Source organism: Entelurus aequoreus, linkage group LG05 (assembly GCF_033978785.1).
Source record: "Entelurus aequoreus isolate RoL-2023_Sb linkage group LG05, RoL_Eaeq_v1.1, whole genome shotgun sequence".
Lineage (NCBI taxonomy): Eukaryota > Metazoa > Chordata > Actinopteri > Syngnathiformes > Syngnathidae > Entelurus > Entelurus aequoreus.
This window is the reverse complement of record NC_084735.1, coordinates 71,257,151-71,285,138: the sequence shown is the minus strand read 5'-3', so window position 1 is coordinate 71,285,138 and position 27,988 is coordinate 71,257,151. Positions and strand designations below refer to the sequence as shown.

The 27,988-nt window shown below is 40.1% G+C and overlaps 1 protein-coding gene across 2 annotated transcripts; it reads left to right on the top strand.

Moving 5' to 3' along the window:
• Positions 1 to 106: 106 nt before the first annotated feature.
• LOC133650971 (sodium/hydrogen exchanger 6-like) lies at positions 107 to 27,988 on the top strand. 2 transcript variants are annotated; one of them, XM_062048794.1, is made up of 17 exons: positions 107 to 565; positions 1,789 to 1,988; positions 3,298 to 3,375; positions 5,779 to 5,855; positions 5,926 to 6,038; positions 6,112 to 6,217; positions 6,606 to 6,747; positions 8,666 to 8,771; positions 8,845 to 8,933; positions 9,202 to 9,315; positions 12,808 to 12,919; positions 22,993 to 23,146; positions 23,236 to 23,266; positions 23,344 to 23,432; positions 23,597 to 23,702; positions 24,571 to 24,884; positions 26,063 to 27,988. In XM_062048794.1, the coding sequence occupies exons 1-17, from the start codon at positions 286 to 288 to the stop codon at positions 26,088 to 26,090; spliced, it is 2,139 nt and encodes a 712-aa protein (XP_061904778.1). In that variant the 5' UTR covers positions 107 to 285; the 3' UTR covers positions 26,091 to 27,988. The 2 variants fall into 2 exon arrangements, with proteins under 2 accessions (XP_061904778.1, XP_061904779.1); XM_062048795.1 differs by having other exon boundaries at positions 108 to 565; positions 24,571 to 24,893; positions 26,063 to 27,958.

Genomic DNA, 27,988 nt, shown 5'->3' with positions numbered 1-27,988 from the left:
AGCTGTTTGAGCCCCAGTGCTAACATTACAGTCGAATTTTAACAGCAACACCATGCTATTTTGGAAAGGCCAATCCATTTTCATCTTTATTATTATGAAACAAAACATGAAAGTGGAATACGAACGTAACTAGAGCTCTTATACGTCAAGCCTTTTATTTAGAAGATTCGGGAAGTTCTTTTATTTTGTCACACACACCGGAAAAGGATGGCAATGTTTTGTTTTAGTGTCACAGAATTAGCACGCAGGCTGCGCCTTTCCCTGTAAACGCTAGCCAAGGAGGCAATGGCATCTCCGCTAACGGGGCGCTTTCTTGACAATAAACCCCCGAAGGTGCATTGGTCGCTGCCGTTTCTGTGTTTGGCATTCGTCCTGGTCGGGAAAGGCGAGGGCAACGCGATGGACAACGTCGCTACAGAGAGGCTGGCTGAAGAAAGCCACCGACAAGACAGTGCCAACCTGCTCATATTCATCATGCTCCTAACGCTCACCATTCTCACTATATGGCTCTTCAAACACAGACGCTTTAGGTTCCTGCACGAAACAGGACTTGCTATGATTTATGGTAAGAACTTTAGTCCTAGCTAAGCACACATGTAACGTCCATACTAGCTACGTTAGCTCCTACGAGCACTAAGCTAATTTGACAGCTTATACTAAGCGTATACAACAACAACAACAACACATAGACTGCTGTTGTTGGAGTTTGCATCGCCACAGAACTGACTGCGCCGTTCAGGGTCTAAAACATTAGAAACACATAATAACACTCATATTGATAACTCAATATCTCAAAAGGGCTATTATTTTGTATTAGAGCGTATTAGATTAAAACAATTAATAACTATACACTAGGGGTGTAACGGTACACAAAAATTTCGGTTCGGTACGTACCTCGGTTTAGAGGTCACGGTTCGGTTCATTTTCGGTACAGTAAGAAAACAACAAAATATACATTTTTGGGTTATTTATTTACCAGATTTGCAAAATCTTCCACCAAAAATATTTTTCTTAGTGGAATATTTGATGTGAAGTAATCGGAACCTTGGATAGGTCAATAATTCATAATAACATTGATTTTGATTCAATATTATGTTTTGAGGAATGACAGTTTGAAAGAAAAAAAAACAGCCTTGTTTTATTAGTCAACATTGCAACTTTTTCTAAATTACATTTAACCTTTAAGCTTTTTTATTTCACTTTTGTTATGTTTTTGTTTATTTTAATAGTATTTTTAGAATGTGCCGTGGGCCTTTAAAACATTAGCTGTGGGCCGCAAATGGCCTCCGGGGCACACTTTTGACACCCCTGCTATAGATAATAAAAAAATAAATCTGATAAATCTATGGATAAAAAGCAGAGCCTGGCGATGCATGCGCGTTTATCATAACTCTCTCGCTCTCTCTGTGTCTGCCCCTCCCTCACGAATTTGTTTTGTTTTTAACCCATTCTTAACCCTGAACGTACATTGAAAATTCACGCAACCCTAATTCAAAATGCCGCACATTTGAGGCATTTAAGAAACTCCGCCCTGACAGCTCCGAAAAAGAGGACATGTCCGGTGAAAAGAGGACGTATGGTCAGTCTATCGTAGCCCGTTAGCTGCTACCATGCCGTGTGTTGTGCCTCGGTGTGCATTGTTTACGTGCATTACGCTACTTAATATGTCCGTGTGGAAACTCGTTCGGTACACCTCCGAACCGAACCGGAACCCCCGTACCGAAACGGTTCAATACAAATACACGTACCGTTACACCCCTACTATACACTCTTTTCTCCCCTCCAAAGGGCTGTTGGTGGGTGTGATCCTGAGGTTCGGCATCCACGTGCCCCAAAGCATGAGCGATGTGGTCCAGGGCTGCGCCGTGAACGCCAGTCCCGCCACCCTGCTGGTCAACGTCAGCGGGCGGTTCTACGAGTACACCCTGAAAGGCGAAGTCAGCCGGGGAAAAGGTCACCAAGTGCAGGACGACGAGATGCTGAGAAAGGCAAGGGGAGTGGGGGCGTTGTTGTGGATCGAAGTGAAGGAGACTGTGTTTACACTGCAGGCCAAAGTGGACCAAATTCGATTTTTTTCCAGCTGACTGTTTGGATTGCAAGTGAAATGTGATCTTTATCAGACTCCAGTATAAACGCGCACAACTTTGATGTCACTTGCATGCGCTGTTTGATAAAGTGAAAACATAGGAAGTTGCCTGGATTCGGTAAATGACAAAGAAAGTCACTACTACTACTTTGCAAAATAAAAGTCACCACATATTAATAATGATGGATTAGATTTATATAGCGCTTTTCTAGACACTCAAAGCGCTTCACTCCACATTCACACCTGGTGGTGGTAAGCTACATTTGTAGCCATAGCTGCCCTGGGGTAGACTGACGAAAGCGTGGCTGCCAGTTTGCGCCTTCGGCCCCTCCGACCACCACCCATCATTCATTCACCACTGGGGCAAGGGTGAAGTGTCCTGCCCAAGGACAAGACGGCAGTGATTTGGATGGCAAGAGGCGGGGAGCGAGCCTGCAACCCTCAAGTTTCTGACACGGCTGCTCTACCCACCACGCCATGCCGCCCCATCTTAAAAATGTGTTTTTTTTAACATGAAAATGAATGAAAGTAATACAACGTATGAATGGATATATATATAGTGTAATATATTTGGGAGGTTCTAATATTTTAATGGCTGATAAGTAGTGGAGACATGGACATCAGTGTGGATCTACGTCAGCTTAATTTTTCAACTCCCTTACGTAAACAACTTGCGTAATGCACTTAATATGTAAGCACATACGCCACTGCGTACACGCAATTTCAAGTTCTTTAACAATTGCTATTTAGACAAACAGAATATATATATATGTGTATGTATAGCCTACTATTAGCGCACTATTGACTAATGATGGACTGAAAATTTGGCCGCCAAAAAAACGGATGTTCTGATGACGTATCCACTTCCGCTGGCGGCCCGCGTCTTTTCCTGCGCACATTAAGGACGTAGCTCGCCCAAAGATGATGTAAAAGTCGTAATCAGGTCGCATTTCTGTTTAGACTCCAGTCACATTTTAAAAGATTTGATAGATTCCAATTGTATTCGGACTACCACCTGATGCGGCCTGAATCTAATGCGAAAAGATCATATTTGCAGCTCTTTGGAGCGTTGGACTGGCAAAAAATATCCGATCTTGGTCACTTGTGGGCAAAAAAATCAGATTTGGTGTGCAGTGAAAACGGGGCCTTTGTAAGTCTTGAGTCATCAACTACGACGTAATTCATCATCTGTGCCATTCTGTTGTCCTCAGGTGACCTTTGACCCGGAAGTCTTTTTCAACATTTTGCTGCCCCCCATCATCTTCCATGCTGGTTACAGTCTAAAACGGGTAAAGAGACCTACACCATAACAAAAGGGTTGTCAAAATGAACACCTATGTGAATAATCACAATTGTATGCATTTATTATGAACATGATGCTGACTCGCCCAGGCAGGGCCAGAGAAAATTCCAGATAAAATCCCCAAATTTCTGCATAAGTTATATAATATATTACATGTTAGTTTGTAATGCTAGCCAGCTAGCCACGCTAGATAAAAAGCTTGTGAAGATGAAAACATTAATGTTACATATCTTCAAAAAATTCACAAGAGACAATAGTCGTTGATGGCGGCTCCTTCTCAATGTAATTTTTTGTTTATTCCTCAACTGAAGCATGATGAATAATAAAAAATAATCTCAACCGTTAACTCCATTGTTGCCGGATTTGTTGCGTAATGGTGGGACTAGGGCTGTACCGCTACTATGAAGTGCCACGGTACTAACAATTTATAAAAGGTACTACGGCCTTTGAAAAATACAAACTTTTTTTTTCCATCCACATATGCTGCCGTGCGGCGATGACGTTACTGAGCTGAGGCGCATGAGTGTGTCAAAACGCACACACTGAGCGCACAAAAGCAGAAGCAGTGTGGAAAGGAAGAATGACAAAAAAAGCGGCATTTATACTGGTTAATAAAAAGGTACCGCGCTGCAAGCGGTGCCTAACATGCCTCGCCAAATGTGTCAATACAGTATTACCGCCTTTGCTTCTAACTTAAGTAAATATTTAAATAACAAGCATTCAGATATGCACACGGAGTTTAAAGAGTGACAGGTAATAATGCAGTCAACAGCTTCACTGCTGTGCACATATCGATACGAGACGCGCATACAGTTTGATTGGCTTGTTGCCTATTATTAGCGCAGTCCAAATCGCCCATGTAGCGTAAACTAATGCAAGTGAATTGGTTGAATTTTGTAACAAAGTCCCAATATTTAATTTATGTTTTATCTTTAACAATGTGTGTTTTACCTGATACATGTCTTATGTGTATTTCTAGCCTTATTTGCCTTAAAGCACAGATCAAATCTGGCAACCATAAATTAATGAAGCATTTAATACAATGTAAAAAAAGCTATCTATTCTATTTTAACCTAATCCTAGATTATGGCAGGCTATATGTAATATGTAAAATAATTGTAAACTGATTTTGAGTGTAATCAGAAAAGCCCAGTGTGTTTAATGTCTTTTAATTTTAATTCCAATCTTCTAAAATAGTTTTTTGAGTGCAGTAAGAAACGTATGTTTAATCATAAGTTTTACCATAAGATTTTCTGTTCAAATGAAGCCAGTAATGGCGTTTTGAGGGGTCTCCTTTATTTTGAAAAGTATCGGAATACATACCTACTCAGTGGCCTAGTGGTTAGAGTGTCCGCCCTGAGATCGGTAGGTTGTGAGTTCAAACCCCGGCCGAGTCATACCAAAGACTAAAAAAATTTGGACCCATTACCTCCTGCTTGGCACTCAGCATCAAGGGTTGGAATTGGGGGTTAAATCACCAAAAATGATTCCCGGGCGCGGCACTGCTGCTGCCCACTGCTCCCCACTGCTCCCCTCACCTCCCAGGGGGTGAACAAGGGAATGGGTCAAATGCAGAGGACAAATTTCACCAGACCTAGTGTGTGTGTGACAATCATTGGTACTTTAACTTTAACTTCATATACTTTTTGATACCGGTACCAAAATATTGATATCGCGGCAACTCTAGGTGGGACGTATGTGCAAACCTAACTATGTAGTCGCTTATGTCCCCGAATGTAAACTATGCAGTGACGTAGCAAATGGTGTCCAAATTCCTAGGGAAGATTACAAAGCTCTACCCCTTATTGCTTTAGTGAGTGAGGGTGAACATTGGGATTGAGTCTAAATCACAACACACTGTTTTACAAGGCTGGTAAAATATTTAGCAGGATAACAATTTTGCTAGTACTTGGTTAATATGCAGGTCACGACATATAAATGGACTATTGTTAGCGGTTTTTGGATGTTTTTTTAGAGGGCTATATGGGTGCAATAGATGACTCCTATAGCCAATCATACTTGTTATATTTTACAAATTAGAATGCTTTAAAAAAAGAAAGACATGTGTTTTTGACTTACATAGGTAGGTATTTGTGAATGATTGGCAAAATTTCAAAAAATGCGCAGTTCCTTTTTTTTTAGAAACTTCTTTGACTTTAGCTCTTGACTTCTTTGTTTGAGATTGTCAAAACTGCCACCATTGGTGAAAAAGTGTATTACAACTAGTACCGTTGCGGCCCATACAGGCCACAGCTGGGAAAGTCGCAGCCCAACAATATAGTTAAGAAACACTGATACAGAGAATCTTTGACAAGTGTTAGTGTAAATGTTTTCTGAAATGTTTCTGGCAGTATTTAATTTACAAACCTTTGTTTTTCGTTTTTCCCAGAGACATTTTTTCCGAAACATCGGCTCCATCCTGGCGTACGCGTTTGTGGGAACCGTTATATCCTGCTTTATTATCGGGTAAGCCTGCTTTGAAATAATCGTGATGAGTGGAAGGTTTTTTTGACTTTGCATCTGTCTGTTGACTTAGGCTCATCATGTATGGCTTTGTGTCCTTCATGAAAATGGTGGGCCAGCTGGGGGGAGATTTTTACTTCACGGACTGTCTTTTTTTCGGGGCTATCGTTTCGGCAACAGACCCAGGTACAACGCTACTATTGAAAACTTTGTTTTTCACCGTTTCAGCACTAAATGTCTAATACAATCTGTGTTGCAGTGACAGTCCTGGCCATTTTCAACGAGCTGAAAGTAGACGTGGACCTGTACGCTTTACTTTTTGGAGAGAGCGTACTTAATGATGCCGTTGCTATCGTCCTCTCTTCGTAAGTTTTGGTGACACACACCAACGCTAACGCACCCCGGAATTTGACACACACACAGCCCGCCGCTAACTCCACAACTTCCACTCGTCTTACTAACATAAGTCCCTGTCATTCCACTGCTGGCCATCCATTCTTCCATCTGCTCATCAACTCCTTGTACGTACGTATGTATGCAGTGTCCTTCTCCGCTTGGAGAAGCAGAGTAGACAGGGGGTTAGAATTGTGCGACCCACCGAGGGCGTGAACCAGACACTAATACCTCGGTGGGTGGTTGGGGTCGTGTGTGTGATTGTGGTGACTTTCTGAGTATATTCGCACAACAGGTGCAAACAAATATTTCATTTGCAGCCGGATCCACCTTTTTATAATAGTGTTTATTCCGTCTTAGCTCCATTGTGGCCTATCAGCCTGCCGGGGACAACAGCCACAGCTTTGAAGCCATGGCCTTGCTCAAGTCGTTTGGCATATTCCTGGGCGTCTTTAGTGGATCGTTTGCTCTTGGAGTGGTCACTGGAGTGGTGACTGCGCTCATATCCTTGCACCTGCATGGCAGGGGCGACTTAGGACAGCTGGCTTCATGAGGCTTTATGCTATTGCTCTGGAGCGTTAAAGTCTCTGATAGTGTTACTTTACTGCTGGTTTATTCATTGTCTCTGCAACAGAGGTTCTGCTTTCATTGCCCTGCCATATTTTTAATACAGTAGTTTTATACAGATGCACTCAAAATTATTACATTTATTTGCAACATTTACAAACGTTCACTTTCAACAAGTAGCAAGTCAAATGTATTAGTGTACAATATTTACATTTGTAAATGTTGCAAATATTGAATTTTTTTCCAAAAATTACAATATGGTGCAAAATGTATTTAATTTAAGGAGTTCAATTAAGGAAAACAGACCAGTTAAAGGCTTCTTTTTAATAGAGCAATTACTCGTAGTAGAAGCACATTATGTGAGATACTGAATTGGGGTGTTTTTATTAGGTTATCAATTCACAAAATTACTAATAAATTCAGAAATATATTCTTTAAATATTTCACTTTTGAGTGTAGTGAACCCAAAGAACATACATTTTTTTAATTAAGCTAAATGAGGCTTTTGAAAATATTTTTATTTATTGAGAAGTGCTCGAATATATTTTTTTCAGAGTTTTGAAAATATACGTAATAATTAAATTATGTATTTATTAGGGATGTCCGATAATGGCTTTTTGCCGATATACGATATTGTCCAACTCTTTAATTACCGATACCGATATCAACCGATACCGATATCAACCGATATATGCAGTCGTGGAATTAACACATTATTATGCCTAATTTGGACAACCATGTATGGTGAAGATAAGGTACTTTTTAAAAAAAATAATAAAATAAGATAACTAAATTAAAAACATTTTCTTGAATAAAAAAGAAAGTAAAATAATATAAAAACAGTTACATAGAAACTAGTAATTAATGAAAATGAGTAAAATTAACTGTTAAAGGTTAGTACTATTAGTGGACCAGCAGCACGCACAATCATGTGTGCTTACAGACTGTATCCCTTGCAGACTGTATTGATATATATTGATATATAATGTAGGAACCAGAATATTGATAACAGAAAGAAATGGGGGGAGGGAGGTTTTTTGGGTTGGTGCACTAATTGTAAGTGTATCTTGTGTTTTTTATGTTGATTTAATAAAAAAAACAAAAAAAAACAAACCGATACAGATAATAAAAAACCGATACCGATAATTTCCGATATTACATTTTAACGCATCCCTAGTATTTATTGTGTATCTATATTATTTTGTTTTTTTATATTATTACATAGTCTTATATTTAATTATACTGCTACTGGTAATTATAATGCTAACAAGGCTACTTTTAGATTACATTTTTGTAAAGTATAATTGTCTTTTTTTGGGGGGTTGATAATGGGGAAAATGGCACATAATCTTGTAAAATCACATTTGCACAAAGAAATTCTGCCTCTAACTGAAACTTCCAACCTAATTTTTGCTGTTATAGTAGAAGCACATTTTTGAGGTACTGAATTGTTTTTGTTAGGTTGTTAACTGTAATTCACAAAATTACTAAGAAATTCAGAAATATGTTCTTGAGATATTTCACTCTTGAGCATAAAGAACATACACGTTTTTTTAATTGAACTACTAAAATAAATGAAGCTTTCACAAATATTGTAATTTATTGAGAAGCTCTCTTACATATATTTTTTTGTATTTTAAAAACATACGTAACGTAAAAATAGTATATTCAAATGTTGTATTATTTATTGTGTTTGCACAAAGAAATTCTGCTTCTAACTGAACATTTCAGCCTTTTTGCTGTTAAGTCCTACAAAGCACAAAATGGAAGCGTTCTGCAACTTACTGAGTCGTGTGGTTTTTTCATGAAAAAACAAGTGCTTTGTCAGTTTTTTCTCTTTAACTTTCCATCACGTGACCAAGTTCACCAAGCTGAGGGACTTCCCCTTGCTGGAGACGGCGCTTTTTTTCCTCATGTCCTGGAGCACCTTCCTGTTGGCTGAGGCGTGCGGCTTTACCGGTGACGTATTTGCGTCAGATTATTGTGATTTAGCATAAACTCTGGCAATGCTGTGAATATGTGCTGAACGCAGGCGTTGTTGCTGTGCTGTTCTGCGGGATGACCCAGGCGCACTACACCTACAACAATCTCTCTCGGGACTCACAGGATCGAACCAAACAGGTGAGTGAGTCTCCCCTGTCTGGCATCATATTAAAAAAAACTCAAAGGCGCATCAACAAAGCTGTTAATACTTACAAAACATGTAATATATTATTATTATTTTAATTTTTAGTACATTTACAAACATTTAAAAACGTACATTATGCAGTGTTTTGTGCAGAAGTTTAAGGAAAAAAATTTTTTTAGAATGAGACTGTTGCATAACATGTGGAGTTGTGTAAATACTGAATGCTCCTGTTTGTTATTGTCTGCTTCATCAACATCACAGTTGTTTGAGCTGCTGAACTTTCTGGCGGAAAACTTCATCTTCTCCTACATGGGCCTGACGCTCTTCTCTTTCCAGTCACACGTCTTCAACCCTTTGTTTATCATCGGCGCGTTTGTATCCTTCATGAGCAGCTACATCACCTGCGATGCACTCCCAGTAATATGATAGTATTTGACTTAAAGGGGAACTGCACTTTTTTGGTATTTTGCCTATCATTCAAAATTCTAATGTGAAACAAGCACACATATGTTTTCTTTTTTTAAGGCATTCTAACATGTAACTAAACAGTAGCAAAAGTCAGCTAACAATAGAGTTAATGTGATTTGCTGTATTCAGCCTATAAAGCACTCTTAACAAACCATCCTAAAACCTCCATAAACATTTGTGATGTAGTAACAGGCACATTCATAATACTATTTTTTGGTCATTCAAGGCATACAGCGGCATATTAATTTCACAGACGTATCACAACGTTCGCTATTTCCTGTAACGACAACAAATCATGGCAGACTTCGAGAGCAAACAAAAAATACTTTGAGACAAATGATGATCCAGAACACACAATTTTTTAGCCTGAATACAAGGAGGATATGCTACAAGTTTTAGAAACTACTGTAAGTGATAAGCAGATCCAGCAAGTAGCACTATTGCTAAGTGCTAAAGAAGGTATACAAACTAAAAACTTAAAAAACGATCACTTACTGCACAATGTCTGCTCTTATTCGAATGACGACTGATGGGATGTTTATATCTTCCCGTTTAGATAAAGAAGTAATCATAATCCTGACGCAGGTAAAAAATAAATACATAAACTAGCGTCTTTTCGTGTTTTCCGGTTCTAAGTTACATGTCAAAGTATGGCCACAAACTTTTACTAAACAAGTAAGAGGCATGATTTATAATCTAGAATTGACATTTACCAACTGAAAGGCGATGCTGAAGCTCATTGACTTCGTATGTCAATAGCAGCAAAAGCGACCGTAGTTAGCTTTCTTTAATCATGGCGCCGCTAAAAATAGTTTCTTTGCGTTAGCGCTTACAATAACAATATCGTTAACACTTGGTTAATATTCAGGTCTCGAGATGTAAATAGAGTATTGATGGGGGTTTTTGGATGTTTTTTTTAAGAGGGCTTTGTGGGCGCAATAGAATACTCCCATTAGCTTCATTGTTAGCCACCTCGTACTTGCCGTATATCACAAATTAGAATGCATAGAGAAAGAAAAACCTTTGTGTTCTTGACTTATATAAGGATTGTGAAAGATAGGCAAAATTCCCCCCAAAAGGTGCAGTTCCCCTTTACTGTAATACAATTTGGGTCATTGCTTTAAAATACCAGTAGAGTGGAAAAACAACTTGCCTCTATATTAAAGCTATTATCATACATATCAGATTTATGACACCTAAAGACTTCCAAAGTTTGCGAGTAAATAGATATGATCACAATAATATCAATCTCACGGAGATTCTTGAGACATTGTGAGGGATGATTTTTTTGCAAATATTTTTATTGAATTTTACAGTTAAAATCACATTTAACAGTCATACTTTGCTCACGCAAAGCCTTCATACAATCACACATCCACTCAAACACACTCACATGCACACTTGAGGAGAGAGGTGCACTTAAACTTTAACAACTCAAGGTTTACAGTATAAACATTATTAGAAAAGATACCCAGATATTGTATATATACATCCATCCATCCCGCTCTGGCTCAGGATCAGCAGGCTATCCAGACCATAGCAAGATGGATGAACATTCCTCGGCATCAAGGATCCTCAGGAAGTGATCCCAAGATCACCTCTCGAGGACCTCTCAACCGTTCACACTTACAAAAGAAAAGGAAAGTCACAGAAGTTGATCAGATGCAAAACAATACAAAATAAAAAGTCACAAAAAAAATAAAAATAAATAAGCAAGTAAACCGTGGCAAAGCCATATCAGAAGTAACAAAAAAACAAACAAAAAAACAATAATAGTGTAGGATCAATACAGAAAATAATAAAGATAATAAAAAAGGAACACAACTACAAAAGAGATGGCAGTTTTTTTTTCTTTTTTTTTCTTTAATTGTCTAAATTATGATTCAAAAGATGTCAGTAAAGGTTTCCAGGTTAGTTCCCATTTATTCATACTTGCAGAGTTTATAAATCTTATTTTTCAAGAGTCATTACATTCACAAGTTCGTTTAGCCAGTTCCTGAAGTTTGGTGCAGATGGGCTTTTCCAGTCTTTGAGAATGAGTCTTTTGGCCAAGACCGTCCCGAGCAGTTTTTGTGTTTCTGAAGACCACCCAAACAAGATTATATCCCTGTCAGGGACAAGTTTTCTCTGATATACCCCGAGCAAAAAAAGAAAATGCTGGACCAAAATGATTGAATAACTGGACATTCCCTAAACGAATGAGATAATGATCCTTCAGCAGATTTACATTTATGTGAGGGATAACGAGGAAGCCAGACATGTCATCATGTGACGTTGAGGTAGGAACCGCAGATCCCTTCCCCACCAACAACAATGCAAATCGTGCAGACTTTGTGAGAGCCAACAACGATTACCTTGGGAAAAATGTCGACCCAAAACCTTCTATTGTTGATAAGGAGGATGAGCTACAAGTTTTTAAAAGCTTTGCTAAATACATCCAGCTTTAATGAAACACTAATGTAATGTATCAGTATCCCTAAGTGCTAAACAAAAAATACAAACTACAAACATAATCAAACGATCACTTACTGTACAATGTCTGCTCCTAATATGATGACGATTGATATGATGTCCATATCTTCCCGTTTAGATGAAGCATTCATCTTGATCCACACGGTGGGTTAACAAAGAAAAGTCCATGCAGATCTTAAATCTCTAATAACTTTGACGAGCCGAGATGCGATGATGCGGGAGCAGCAGGATATTGCACACAGCAAAGGCAGCAGAGGGCTACTTAGCTGTTGGTATCATTGCGCCGCTAAGCAATAGTTTTTCTGCCTTAGCGCTTATAGTAACAACATTGCTAATTTTTGGTTAATATTCAGGTCACAATATGTTTATAGAGTATTGTTGGCGGGTTTTGGATGGTTATTTAGAGGGTCTTGTGAGCAAAATAGAGAGCCACCATTAACTACATTGTTAACGGACTTTGTATGTATTTATTTATGACTTAGAATGCATAAAAAAAGAAAAACATGTGTTCATTTCTTATATAAAGATTGCGAATGATAGACAGCACATTTTCCCAAGTGTTTGCTTATTTCCATTATGACTGATCTGATACTATGGTCAGAGTGCAGAAGGGTTACCATTGTGACGTTACTCTCCGGAAGTAGCCAAAGGTGTTCGGAGCGGAGAATTCAAATCGGCTGACTGAATTTGTGGCATTTGTGATGTTTAAACGGTGATTTACATACTTTGCAGATCGTAAACACGATTGGATATGGTTTAATGGATCCAATGAAACACAATTAAGCATATAAAGTCAACTTGTTTTTCCACTCTATTGGTACTTAAAGTCAATACACTGACTTTAAGTTTACACATCATCAGGTGTTTCTCTACCCTTACTTCTTGTGCGTTTCCTGTACACATTTTCCCTTGACTTAATGACTGTAGATGGCGGTGTTTTTTGGCAGGGCGGCAAACATCTACCCCTTGTCTTTCCTGCTCAACCTGGGCCGCAAGAACAAAATTGGCTCCAACTTCCAGCACGTGATGATGTTTGCAGGTAATAATTATCTCGGAGTGGCCATGTTTGTGCACCTTTATAACGGAAAACTGATAAAATGTTGGGAAATATCACTGCGATGTCAACAAAAGGAGGGGCAAACGTCCTGGATTCACACCAAAAAAGAAATAATTAAAAAAATTGTTTGAGCTAACTGACATCATGGACAGCACGGTGAAAGAGGGGTTAGTGCATCTGCCTCACAACACGAAGGTCCTGAGTAGTCCTGAGTTCAATACCGGGCTCGGGATCTTTCTGTGTGGAGTTTGCATGTTCTCCCCGTGAACTGCGTGGGTTCCCTCCAGGTACTCCGGCTTCCTCCCACCTCCAAAGACATGCACCTGGGGATAAGTTAATTGGTAGCACTAAATTGGACCTAATGTGTGAATGTGAGTGTGAATGTTGTCTGTCTATCTGTGTTGGCCCTGTGATGAGGTGGCGACTTGTCCAGGGTGTACCCCGCCTACCGCCCGAATGCAGCTGAGATAGGCTCCAGCGACCCCAAAGGGGACAAGCGGTAAAAAATGGATGGATGGATGGACATCATGGATACAGTAGAACCTCCAAAATTTGGGGTTCAAAACTGTCTTGCGTGATGCCACATAGATTACGTTTACACACAAAGTGGCCCAAATCGGATTCCAGCTGACTGTTTACACTGCAAGTAAAATGTGATTTTTATCAGACTCCAGTGGTAACGCGCACAGGCCCCAATGTGGCCTCAACGTCACTTGCATGCGCACTTCGATAAAGTTGACCGGGAGGAAGTCGCTGCTATTACAAAAAAAAAAAAAAAGTCGCAACACCTTAAAAAAGAGTGTTTTTTTACGTAAAAGTAAATTAAAGTAATATAATTTATGAATGGATGTACAGTATATAGTGTAACATATTTGGGAGGGCTCTAATCATTTTATGGCTGTTAAATAGAGGAGACACTGACAACAGCATGGATTTTTTGGAGCTTTATTTTTCAACTCACATGTAAGCAAATGCGCCATAGTGTAAATTCCAATCTTTCAACAATCCCAATTTCTTCGGAATCAAAATATATATTCATATATTACATACGGCCTATTATTTGCGCACGATTGACAAGTGATGCACCAAAAATTTGGTCGTCTGCAATAGAAATTGAAACCAAATGTTGTGATGAAATATCCATTTCCGGTGGCGACTGCGTCTTTCAGGCGCACACGAATGACATAGCTCGCCCAAAGCTGACGAAAAAAAATCACATTCAGGTCACATTGTGTTTAGACAAAAGTCACATTTGAAAAGATCAGATTCCAATTGGATTCAGGACTACCTCCTGATGTGGCCTGAATCTGATGCCAATAGATCAGATTTGAAGCACATTAGAGCGCGGCAAAAAAAATCAGATCTGTGTCCCTTGAGGGCAAAAAATCAGATTTGGTGTGCACTGTAAGTAAATAGACACCCAGCCATTAGAGTTCTCCAGACACCCTGGGCTTGATGCTGGGGCTGCACAATTATGGCCAAAATATTAATCACGATTATTTTCATCAAAATATAAATCAGGATTATTTAATGTTAATTAAAACATATTTTATTGCACTTTCTATTTTAAACAAACATTATGTAAACGTTAACCTGACTCACCAGATCCTTGTCGTTCGCTGAGCTCCACACATAGCTCAGTGAACTACAAGGGTCTGGCGAGAGTCAGGTTATGTAAACGTGGCTTTCACTTCAAAAATGAACTATAAACATAATTAATATTAAAATAAAATGTGCAAAAGACTAAGGGCTAACTAAAATAAATATGTCATAGTGGAGTGTGATCATAAATTGCAAACGAGTGAAAAAATAAGATGTACGAAAGACACATACAAAGGAAGACATTCATTGCACTGCTCACAGTGTGTATTTAGGACATATGTCTTTGGCCAAATAAAATGTTATTACGTCCGTTATGTTGGCAGGTCATTGAGAGGTGGATGGATAGGGGGTCCCTCGGTGCACGGTTGATGTTACAGGCGTCTGTATTTTGGGTACCCCCGCTTTTGTAGCTGTTCATAGGGGCTTTGCACCCACCTTATGCGGGCGGGCCGCTCTGTTAACAACCAGCTCGCAGCGCAGGCAAACGATGGCGGTTGAGAAAAGATGGGAAGTGTCAATGCTTGACATGTCTTCTCAACTCGACGATTTGTTTGGATGAGCACACCAACGCAGCTTTGCTGTGCAACTCGTTGTGGCGTTTGTCGTTGGTCCATGCGCGAGGGAGCATTTCCGCCCGGGTTTCCGGAAACGAGCGTAAGTGTAGAGAGAACGATGAGGCGTGGTCGTGTTTTGGGGTTGAAATGCATGCCTGTTGGTACCTTGCGGGTAATCTGCGGGAGGGGAGGGCACCGATGTAATAATGCACTTATTGATCCCAACATTTTCGGGATCTATCTTCAACCGCTGTTGTCTTCTTCTTCTTCTTCTTCTATGGAGTTTATTGGCGGTTGGCAAACCAACAAAGGTGCATTACCGCCACCTACTGGACTGGAGTGTGGGACTGTAAATTGGGATTCAAAATAAATACAAATAATAATTAACAAAATAAATAATAAGAAAAATAAAGAAAATAAAAAATAAAATAAAGAAATAAAGAAACAAAACAACTAAATAGGGAACTTAAATCCTCTCCATTAGGCCTGTGTCTATCAGATATGCCATAAGATGCTTGAGCATAGCTTCTGCCTCTGCTCCTAGCAGGTTCCCAACACTTAATATCATCCTGGATTCCTCTGCCGCTGCTGTTAGCGTCCTCCTTTCCTCCTCATACCCTCTACATTCTAACAACACATGCTGGACACTTTCATCCTGCCCACATTGGTCACATCTGCCATCAGGGTGTTTTCCTATCCTGTGTAGTGAACTATTCAGTCCTGTGTGCCCTATCCTAAGTCGTGTGATCACTGCTTCTTCCCTCCGGCTCCTGCCCCTCCTCCTTCCCAACCCAACGTGTTTCTGTATGTTGTAAAGGTGTCTTCCCGTGTCTTGGATGTCCCAATATTCTTGCCACACTTTACCCACATGTTTCTTGATTATTGATTTACCTTCTTCCCTACATAACGGTATGTCCATATCTACAGTGTGTGATCTGAGTGATTGTTTGGCCAGAATATCCACTCCCTCATTCCCTTCTATCCCTACATGGGCAGGAACCCAGATGAAGCAAACAGCTAATCCCCTCTTATTCATTCTGTGCAGTTGATTATGTATTTTGAAAATAAGATCTTGCCTACATGACTTCATGGTTTTGATGCTTGTAAGTGCTGCCCAACTGTCTGATGCTATTAGTGTATTTTTATGGTTATTTCCTTCTATCCATTCCAACCCTAAAATGATAGCTGCAAGCTCAACTGTGAATACTGATAGATGGTCTGTGGTTCTTTTCTTGATGTGTATCTTGTATTGTGGAATGAAAACTGCAGCTCCTGTTCTTCCAGTATCAGGGTCTTTTGACCCATCAGTAAAAATCAGCGTTTTGTCTGAGAAATGTTTTTCCAAATAGCCTTCGGCTACCCCTCCCGCAGAGGCCTGCCTATTCCTTTTCTTTAATTGTTGCTGTATTTCAAAATGTATTGTCGGTTCTATGAACAACCAGGGAGGAGTACATGAGTATGGGACTGTCGGACTGAATGGAATATGACCTAAACCGGCTTGTACTGCCTTTACATTTCCTATCCACCCAAAACTCATAAAATGTGACTCATTATGCTCCCAACAGTCCTCTAGGATGGCTTTAGCAGGATGTGAAACACTATGCCCTTGGAGATTGACCCAGTACGCTAACAGCAGTTTCAGTCTCCTGATCCCTAATGGTTGTTCCCCCATTTCTACCTGTATGGCTGCTACTGGAGAGGATTTAAATGCCCCACTGCATATTCTCAGACCCTGTGTCTGCTGCACATCCAGCTTTTTCAGGTGGCTGTCTGCTGCTGCTAGATAGCCTATGCCCCCATAGTCTAGCGTTGCTCTCATGATGGCCTGATATATATTCAGCAGTGACGCTCTAGTTGCACCCCAGTGTCTTCCTGAAAGGCATCTTAAGAGATTGTTGACTCTTTTACATTTATCCCTCACTTTGTCAATATGCTGCCGCCAAGTCAGCTTTTCATCCATCCACATTCCAAGCAGTCTAACGACACTAACCTGCTCAATTTTTTGACCATATATTTCCAAGGAAACCTCTTTGTGACGTCTAGAGAAGCAAATCCCTTGCGTCTTTGCGATAGAAAACTTAAAACCCCATTCATCTGCCCACTGCTCCACCGTCCTAATTGCTGCCTGCAATTTCTTCTGAATATATGCAAGATTCCGCCCCCTTATCCATAATGCCCCGTCATCCGCATACAATGACTTCCCTATACCTCGCTCCACTTGCTCAAAAATATCATTGATCATGACATTAAACAGGATTGGACTGCAGACACTTCCCTGTGGTATTCCATTCTCAACTTGATATATTTTAGAATATTCTGTACCCACTTTCACTTCTATTGTTCTTCCAACCATAAAATCTAACACCCAGTTGTACAGTTTTCCATTCACACCTAATTTTTTGAGTTTGATGAGTAGTCCCTCCTTCCATAACATATCGTATGCTTTCTCAACATCAAACATTACCGCCACCACCATTTCTCTGTTGGTCTGGGCTTTCCTAATTTCTGACTCTAAACATAAGACATTATCCATTGTCCCTCTTCCCCTGCGAAATCCACTTTGATAGTTTGAGAGAAGGTTTCTACTCTCAAGAAAATGTGACAGTCTCTCTGTCACCAACCGTTCCATAGTTTTCCCTAAATGTGATGTTAAAGCAATGGGTCTATAGCTAGAGGGATTTGATGAGTCTTTACCTGGTTTAAATATTGGTACTATAACTGATTGCTTCCATGTCGACGGGAGTTTACCTGTGTCCCATATGTTATTAAATAGCCTTAACACTGCTTCAAGTGCACTATCCGTCATATGAGCTAACATACTGTAGCATACACCATCTTTCCCTGGTGAAGTTTGTCGTGCGTTTAAAACTGCTCTCCTCAGCTCAAATAGAGTAAACGGTAAGTCCAGGTCTTCTCCTGACAATATGCTTCTTCTTTCTGTACCTCCTATATTTTGTGCAAGGGTGTTGTCTCTACACTGCTTAGCTTTAACAGATAGATTTTCTGAGCTGTGAACCTTCACAAATGTCTTTGCTAGGAGCTCTGCCTTTTCTACAGTACTTATTGCTGTTGTATTATTGCTATGCATCACTGGTATCTCAAAGTTACTTTTTATGCCGCTCATTTTCCTAATCATTCCCCACACTTCTGCCAGCTGTGTTTCTCTCCCAATTTTATTGCAGTATTGTCTCCAGTATGTCCGTTTTGCTGATCTTATTGTTTTCCGAACTACTGCCTGTGCTCTTTTGTATTGTATCAATGTGTCTAGCGTGTGGTGAACTTTCAACTGTCTGAATGCTCTATTTCTCATTTTTATTGCTTTGCTACAATTGTCCTCCCACCATGGCACACTCTTTTTCCGCTTGCTTCCTCTACTCTTTGAAATAGTTTCTTCTGCTGTCTGTATCATTGCCGTTACCAATTTTCCATTCATTTCTTCTATATTTGTTATATTCTCTCCCAGTAGCTCTACACACCTGCCTTCACTTATTTTTTGGAATGCACCCCAATCTGCCTTATCCAACCTCCACCTTGGTGTCCTTGCTCCCCCCTCTTGATGTATTTCTATTCCAATCTTGACCATTATTGGATAATGATCACTTCCTACTGTTGACTGATTCAATACTTCCCAAGTACTAACACCTGCAATTATAGTGGATGTGAGCGTTAGATCTATTACACTCTCTGTATTCTGTGAGCTATTATACCTTGTACCTCTTCCATCATTGATACACACCAAACCCATATCATCTATAAACTCCTCTATTATTGACCCATTTGCATCTGTATTATTGCTCCCCCATAATGTGCTGTGCGCATTAAAGTCCCCTAACCATATTACCTTCCCTTGTGTCGGCCCACTTGCATCATTCAATATATCAGTACTTAGTCTATTACATGGGTTATAGTAATTTACTATTGTAATGCTACTCTTTTCTGTCCATACCTTGATTACAATAGATTCTTGCTCCTTTCCTATCTTGACTAAACTATAGCTCAACCCATTCCTCACAAATGTTGCCACTCCTCCACCATTCCCAGTTTCCCTATCATTCCTTATTGCAGTGTAGCCATACATAACAAAATCCCATTGTGGTTTTAACCATGTCTCTTGGATACATATTACATGCGGTTTGTCTGACAAATTTGACACAAATTTTTTAAATTCCTGTCCGTTAGAGGTAAGACTCCTTGCATTCCACTGTAAAATAATTAAGAACATGAAGATCCACCAGCCCATGTCTGAGAGTTAGGTGTTTCTCTAGCTAACATGTCCTCTACTGCTTCCCAGCTTATCCCCTCCAGTCCAAGATATTTCTCAGCTGCTCTCACAATGATCTTAATCTTTTCAGTTTTCCTGCTTGTTTGTGCCGAACAGTTGATCACCTCAACCATAAACAGTACAAATTCATTCTTGCCTACACTCAGCATATCCTCCTTTATGTCTGGCTTAGCACATCCTCCACAAGGTCTGCTGTCACTGTGCTGTGTTGTTTCTTCTGCCACTGGTTTAGGGGCGTCTGCTTGCTTTACTTTCTTCACCGCCTCTGCATATGAAATTCCCTGGGAGCTTTTGACTCTCTGTACCTCAGCCGCTTTTTTGCTCATTTCACACCCTCGATACGCAGAAGTATGCTCTCCTCCACAGTTGCAACATTTTAGCTTAGCCCCTACTTCACATTTACCGTACTCATGCTCACCTGCACATCTACCGCATCTTTGCTTGCCTTTGCAAATTGCTGCTACATGACCATACTTTTGACATTTAAAGGCCTACTGAAACCCACTACTACCGACCACGCAGTCTGATAGTTTATATATCAATGATGAAATCTTAACATTATAACACATGCCAATACGGCCGGGTTAACTTATAAAGTGACATTTTAAATTTGCCGCTAAACTTCCGGTTCGAAACGCCTCTGAGGATGACGTATGCGTGTGACGTAGCCCGACGAACACGGGTATGCCTTCCACATTGAAGCCGATACGAAAAAGCTCTGTTTTCATTTCATAATTCCACAGTATTCTGGACATCTGTGTTCGTGAATCTGTTTCAATCATGTTCATTGCATTATGGAGAAGGAAGCCGAGCAAGCAAAGAAGAAAGTTGTCGGTGCGAAATGGACGTATTTTTCGAACGTAGTCAGCCACAACAGTACACAGCCGGCGCTTCTTTGTTTACATTCCCGAAAGATGCAGTCAAGATGGAAGAACTCGGATAACAGAGACTCTAACCAGGAGGACTTTTGATTTGGATACACAGACGCCTGTAGAGAACTGGGACAACACAGACTCTTACCAGGATTACTTTGATTTGGATGACAAAGACGCAGACGTGCTACTGTGAGTATGCAGCTTTGGCTTTTTTTTGCGTATGTACGTAACTTTTTTTTAAATATATAAGCTTTATGAACCTTGGGTTAGGTGAACGGTCTTTTGGGCTGAGTGATTGTGTGTGTTGATCATGTGTTTGAATTGTATTGGCGTGTTCTATGGAGCTAGGAGCTAGCAGAGGAGCTAGGAGCTAGCATAACACGTACCGTACCGTACGTGCGCGTCACGTACGTAACTTTTTAAAAATATATAAGCTTTATGAACCTTGGGTTAGGTGAACGGTCTTTTGGGCTGAGTGATTGTGTGTGTTGATCGGGTGTTTGAATTGTATTGGCGTGTTCTATGGAGCTAGGAGCTAGCAGAGGAGCTAGGAGCTAGCATAACAAACACGCAGGTGTTATTATGCAGGATTAATTTGTGGCATATTAAATATAAGCCTGGTTGTGTTGTGGCTAATAGAGTATATATATGTCTTGTGTTTATTTACTGTTGTAGTCATTCCCAGCTGAATATCAGGTACCGTGAGTATGCAGCCTTGGCTGCTAAACATTCGATAACATGACCGTATGTGCGCGTCACGTACGTAACTTTTTAAAAATATATAAGCTTTATGAACCTTGGGTTAGGTAAACGGTCTTTTGGGCTGAGTGATTGTGTGTGTTGATCAGGTGTTTGAATTGTATTGGCGTGTTCTATGGAGCTAGGAGCTAGCAGAGGAGCTAGGAGCTAGCATAACAAACACGCAGGTGTTTTTATGCAGGATTAATTTGTGGCATATTAAATATAAGCCTGGTTGTGTTGTGGCTAATAGAGTATATATATGTCTTGTGTTTATTTACTGTTGTAGTCATTCCCAGCTGAATATCAGGTCACCCCCGGCTCTCACAGCATCTTCCCTATCTGAATAGCTTCAACTCCCCACTAGTCCTTCACTTGCACTTTACTCATCCACAAATCTTTCATCCTCGCTCAAATTAATGGGGAAATTGTCGCTTTCTCGGTCCGAATCTCTCTCACTTCATGCGGCCATCATTGTAAACAATAGGGAACTTTGCGTATATGTTCAACTGACTACGTCACGCTACTTCCGGTAGGTGCAAGCCTTTTTTTTAATCAGATACCAAAAGTTGCAATCTTTATCGTCGTTGTTCTATACTAAATCCTTTCAGCAAAAATATGGCAATATCGCGAAATGATCAAGTATGACACATAGAATAGATCTGCTATCCCCGTTTAAATAAAAAAAATTCATTTCAGTAGGCCTTTAAAGCATCGCAGTGGTGGCGGAACATATGGTCTCACCTCATAGCTCATATATCCTATATAAACTTTGCTCGGCAACTTGGGCTCATCAAATGTAATCAACACTGACAAGCTATCACACTTCTCTCCATTTCTGGTCGCTTTCAGCCGCCTGGCTTCCAAAACCTTTGCACCCACCACATTATCTTTAATCTGGTCATCTGACACAACCGTAGGTATACCTGAAATGACTCCCCTAGTCGACTTCTTCCTATCCTCAGGTATTGAGCACTGCATTTTTTTACCATCAATCTTGTCCAATCTTATGGCCTTTCCTTGTTGCATACTATTTTTACAGAATATCAACAATGAACCATTCCGCAACACTTTGGCATTCTTTACTTCACCCATAAACTTATGTATCGCTTTTGTCAACAGAATTGGGTTCCACTCACCGAACGACGCACCGTCTTGAGAAAGTTTGATGATAATTTTATATTCCTCACTCTGACTTGCTATTGATGTACCACTTCCCTCACTATCCGTTCCTTCTAAGTTGACTCTATCCGCTTGCTGTTTCTGTTTTTTACGCTTTCTCTTGTTTTTTTCCCCTGCCAAATTCCAGTCATCTCCCCTCCCGCCATCTGCTTCAATTCCTCCCATCTCACTTCCTGATCCGTCACTTGCGCCTGCCATCTCCTGCCCATTCACAGTCCAGCGTTTGCCAACCGTCAATGTCGGCGAAAGTGGACGTCCTCCTGGCAACTCCCCTGGCCAAACCGCTGTTGTCACTCTTCCTTGCTCTCACATGAGTCCACTGTCTATCGGTCGCCCCCTGGTGGTTGGCTGACGATTGGTTGTGAACGTGCTTGGTTTGAAATGCAGCGGAGCCTGTTTTTGCCAAAATTCAAACGATTAAAATTCGATTAAGTGTGCAGCCCTACTTAATGCTTAAGTCAGAAATGGTGATCAGACATAAGGGTTAGTTGCTTAAAAATGTATGGATTTAATATCTTTATATTATTATATTTAATATAAACTTTAATATATATTAAAACAATAGTAAAACTGTTCAGTGTTCACATTTTTTATTTGAAATCATATATAATGATTTAATTTGATTAATAGTTAAAATAATATCTATTAATTTGTTTTATGAAATTGATGTAAAATGTATTTCTTTGTCACTTTTAGTATTTATATTTTTCATACGTACTCACACAGTACTTGACACCATACATGGTATACTTTACCAGGTGATATAGACACTACAGTGTATAGACAAAATGACATTCCCTCTGCCTCTGTCTCACCCCTTAGGTCTGCGTGGGGCCATGACCTTTGCCCTCTCCATCCGAGACACAGCCACCTACGCTCGCCAGATGATGTTCTCCACCACCTTGCTAATTGTCTTCTTCACCGTGTGGCTCTGCGGAGGCGGCACCATGCCCATGCTGTCCTTCATGAGCATTCCGTAAGAGCCCGCCCACTTAATCCCGCCATCTGTGATTGTTGGGTTTTTTTCACTGGCCTTTCCTTCTGTTTTTTTAACAACTCCATCAGCGTGGGTGTGGACTCTGATCAAGAACACTCTGTAAGTAGCAGGGGTTTAGCCGAACATAATTGTTTTTCAAAATGAAGAACACAACATTGTAATTTTGTGCCTGACAGAGTTTTGGAATTATGGATGGTTCACAGAGAAGGAACACCAAGCATGAGAGCGCTTGGCCCTTCAGGATTTGGTACAACTTTGATCACAAGTATCCTTTTTCAGTTTGGAACGATGCAGGATTTGAACACCAGAGGGTGCTCTTTACATGCATAAAACTAAGTGTTCATGAAGGAGGAAGACCTGTTATCAAAAAATTCTAAGATGTTTTTACAATCTTTAAATATTTGAGGTCCTTGACACTCTTTTGTGCAGCTACCTGAAACCCCTCCTGACCCACAGTGGCCCCCCTCTCACTGCTACTCTGCCTGCCTGCTGTGGTCCTCTGGCCCGATGCCTTACCAGCCCGCAGGCGTATGAGGTTTGAACACGCAGCAACATCAAATAATACAAATAACAATATTTTACATTAGAATTTTTACATTAAACATCCTAAATGCCTATTTTTTCAAAGTATCTTTTAAATTGTATTGGTTAATATTGATGTACTTGAATATTCACAGCTGATAGCTATTTGCATGATTGGGGGATGGTTAGATTGATGTGTTAATTGCTCAAGTGAAATTGGTCAAAGTAAAAAATAAGTTTAAAAAATCGTATAAAATCGAATGCACCAATTCACCAAATTTGTTACACTTTTTCTATATTCTATTCAAAAAGTATCTTAAAATATTTTATTACAGAACAAATAATACAATATATACTATAAAGAGGAAATCATTTTTTTAATATCGTGAATGCGGAAACAATTCACAGTGCATAACTTTATTTTTTTAAACTTACATATTCTCCTCAAAATTAAAATAACAATATACAAATAGTTTTGGGAAATGTTTATTGTTCTATCTATACATAGTTATAATATAAATACTGTAATTCGTGATGGTGCAGGAAAAATGTTGTGACTTACCTATGCAGGAAATGTATGTTAATCCATATCATTTGTGCAACTTTCTTCATATTTTCCAAGAATTTTTGAGATATTTTAGTGTAATATTATTAAAAAATACGTACGTATGTATGTACAGTGGACATATTTGTTGTATTAATATGTAAAACAAAGCATATGCACAACACAGTAAAAAAGAAGCGTTATTAGTAGGAAAGTAATTTTTTTCTTTGCTATTAAAATAAAAGTATATCAAAATGTGCATTATTTTGTAATTTTCTGTTCCTATAACTGTGAATTTTGACGGACTATTCATGTTGTTTTTTTCCCTGCACACCAGAACGAAGGTCAGCTCCACGACGATGACTCCGACTTCATCCTGAACGACGCCAGCGTAAGCTCCATGTACGCCGACGTCACCGTCAGCACGGACGGTTCGGGCTCTGGCACCGTCAAGCGCACCGCCGGCAGCACGGTGGCGGGCGGCCTGTTTGACGAGGGCTTGGATCAGGAGCTGGCCCTGGTCGAGCACGAAGTGTCCATCAGGGGCACCCGCTTGGTCCTGCCCATGAACGACCAGGTCGATCCCCCGACCACCGTCACTCTGCCACCGCCGCCCTCCCCGCCTCGCTCGGACCCCCGCAGGCACAGACTGTAAGAAGGGTGCGGCTTCTTCGTGTCACTCAATCTAAGTTGATTTGAAGAAGTTATGAGGCTTGTTCCGGCTATATTTATGGGAGCGTAATATATTTTTCTATTGGACAAATACTAAATCAACATTTCTACAAGTAAAATAAGAATGTGTACAGTGTTTCCCATACATTTATTTATTTGAGGCGGCCCGCCTTGTCTCGCCCTCGTGCATAAACACATTATAACGGGACTGCCCCGAGAGGGACAGGCGGTAGAAAATGGATGGATGTGTTTGAATGTAGCTTGTCGTTCCAATTCTGTAACATAGCTCATACATGCCTGGTCTGCCAGAGAATAAGACGACGTAGCAGGAGGGATCAGTGTTGCCACTTTAGCGAATAATCAGACACCTTGAGATTATCTTTTTCCAAAAAGCGCTAAATTTAGCGACTTTTTGTTTTTCTCGGGGACTTTTAAACCTACTGGAAATGATAATGGGTTTCACATTGTAAAGCGCTTTGAGTCTCTAGAGAAAAAGCGCTATTAAAATATAATTCACTTCACTTCACTAACTTGAAAGCATGTATCGCTCTTCTCAACGGGCAACGGGTGCTCTGAAAGCACTCACAGGCGGCTTAAAGAAGTGCCAGAAGAAAGTAATTTTAGTGCTGGTGGTGCTGTAAAATAATTTTACTTTTAAAATATCAAATCATTTTTAAAATCAAATCACTCACACTTAATTATGCAGTTAATTACTTGTTAGCGTATTTAAAAAAAAAAAAATTCTGACCCAAATTTTATTGTCAGAATATCATTCAGGAATATTTTTTTACTCTTACATTATTTGCTCAAAACTTGTTAATAGTATGAATTTTATTTTGAACAAGTCTGAAATAATATTGCAAGTAAAGATTAGCTAACATACTAAACATAACCATTTTATCCATCCAAACATTTTTTTTAATCGCATGCGTTGCTTCTCATGATTTTTGCTACCACAGCATCCATAAAAATGACACAAACATGCGGCATGGACCAATTATGTCAATTAGCTGTTTAGTGGGAAACACTGATGTACAAAATCAATTACGCTCTTATAATTATAGCCGTCGTATATGTTCTTTTTAAAAAAAAATGTAATGAATGGAATAATCTGCCACTTTCGCCGTCTCTCGTCCACTAACATCCACCGTCGACAGGAGCGGGAGGAGGGCTTCGTTGCCGTAAGATTGAACGTGAAGGAGCCATGTGCAAGGTCAGGTACTGTCGATCAAGTGCACCTTCTACTGAGAACCCAACTGTTTTTCAATGAAATTGCTTCCCTCCACATTTGAGCAAAAGTAGCACCAAGCGGTTCATATATGTCGGGATTTATTTATGTATTTATTTATTGGTTTTGTGGAATTGCGACGAGACTCGGTGGCGAAAAGCTGTTCTTACGCACTTTTATTTCCCCCGAAAGGCACCGCGAGCAACTCATCCTGTGCGAAGGGGTTTGTCATGTGTGTCTGTGTAGGGATAAACAATCTTTTGTGTAATGTAGCGAGAACGTACATGAAAGCCTCTTTCACACAGACATCCTGCAAAATCTGAGGCCCGCCTGTGCCTTTTATACACAACCACCACACTTTTAACACCGCAACGGATAATGACGTTGCGCCATCTTCTGGTGTAATGCGCGTAAACACGGAATGGTTGGGACAAACACGACCTGGGAATTTTCCTGCTAGTATCGAAGCCAAAACGGGGCCTGTGTTTGGATGCGTAACAGCTGCTGAACGGCGCCGCCACGGAAAGTCTCTACTTACCGCCAATCCCCACCGCCGTGTTGCGCCTCCACTGTGTAGTAAAATAGCGCAGACTTTTCCGAGATGTGGCGCATCTGTTTTTTCTGTCTTTCTAGAGGAGCAGGAGCAAATAAATTCAGTTCTGCCATTCGAGATACGTAACGGCTGCTGAACGGCAACACGACGTAACGTCTCGAGCTTTGTCGTCCATCAATACATACAGGTGGGCGTCTGTGGCGGCACTGACTTGATTTGACTTGATGGCGCCATTGTAAGACAGTGTCAGTGCAGTGTCGATACAGCTAGTGAATGTGCCACATACTCACTGAGGACAGGTGACAAAATGGATAGCAATGTGGTTAGTGTGTCTTGTAATACAATGCACATAAGTCCAAGCCCGGTCTCAAACATGTTTTTTTTCTTTTTCTAAAATTGATTTAACTATGATTTGTGATGAAATAGACATTTTTTTAACCCATTTTCCCAAAAAACTTCCCATATTTTTAAACACAAATGCTGACAGATAAGTTTACAGAGTACACTGCTTAGTTCCTGGGTGCAAGAGTCTTGACACTGTAGGGTACTTGCTGAGATGCAACCACTTGAGTTTGTCCCCTGCGTGTAGAGTGCAACATCCAGGGACTGTGTCTTGTATCTACAACACTTGTCCTTCACTGGGTTCTGTAGAAAAGGCACTGGTGAGTAAACGCCAGACCTTGGCACCATTTCGGGCTGTCCACTATACCTCAGAAGCAGGTGCCCTAAAAGCCGGTGTGAAAGAGGCTACTCGCATAAGCTGCTGTGTGGTCGGGGTGAGGGCTCCACTGTTGTGAATTTCAAGTGCCTACAGGAAATGGAAATCCTTGGTGTAGATTTGTGGAGTCACATCATCCTTTAAAAAAAAAAAAAAAGACTACATGCTCTGATTATGGAAATGACAACATGTCCAATTGTGTACTGACTGTAATGTAAATATAACTATGTGGTTTCAGTTCCTCCTTTGCTGTGTTTCGACATATTTTCTTTTCATACCAACTACTAACAAATCCCTATAAATGTTTGTCTTGATGACTTCTAAGCAGTGTTCTCAATTTAATTAACTGTGACTTTCTGGACATCATATAAATTTGTATTGTGTGAATTGTTTGAAGACAATTATTTATTTGGTACTTTTATATCCTTCCATGACTAAATATGTATATTAAAACAAAATACCCATTTGTAAGAAACGATACAGAAAGAAATGTTTATGTTTTATTATTTCAAATATCACATTTGACTGACTCATTCCCTCCTGATGTGTGATTATTGTCTGTCCTGTCAAACATCTTGCAAGTG

Excerpts from the sequence above, each read along its gene's own strand:
- LOC133650971 (XM_062048794.1), top strand. The coding sequence starts at position 286 with ATGGCATCTCCGCTAACGGGGCGCTTTCTTGACAATAAACCCCCGAAG. Across the intron at positions 6,039-6,111 it reads CGTTTCGGCAACAGACCCAG|TGACAGTCCTGGCCATTTTC; the intron begins GTACAACGCTAC and ends TCTGTGTTGCAG. Across the intron at positions 12,920-22,992 it reads GCACGTGATGATGTTTGCAG|GTCTGCGTGGGGCCATGACC; the intron begins GTAATAATTATC and ends CTCACCCCTTAG.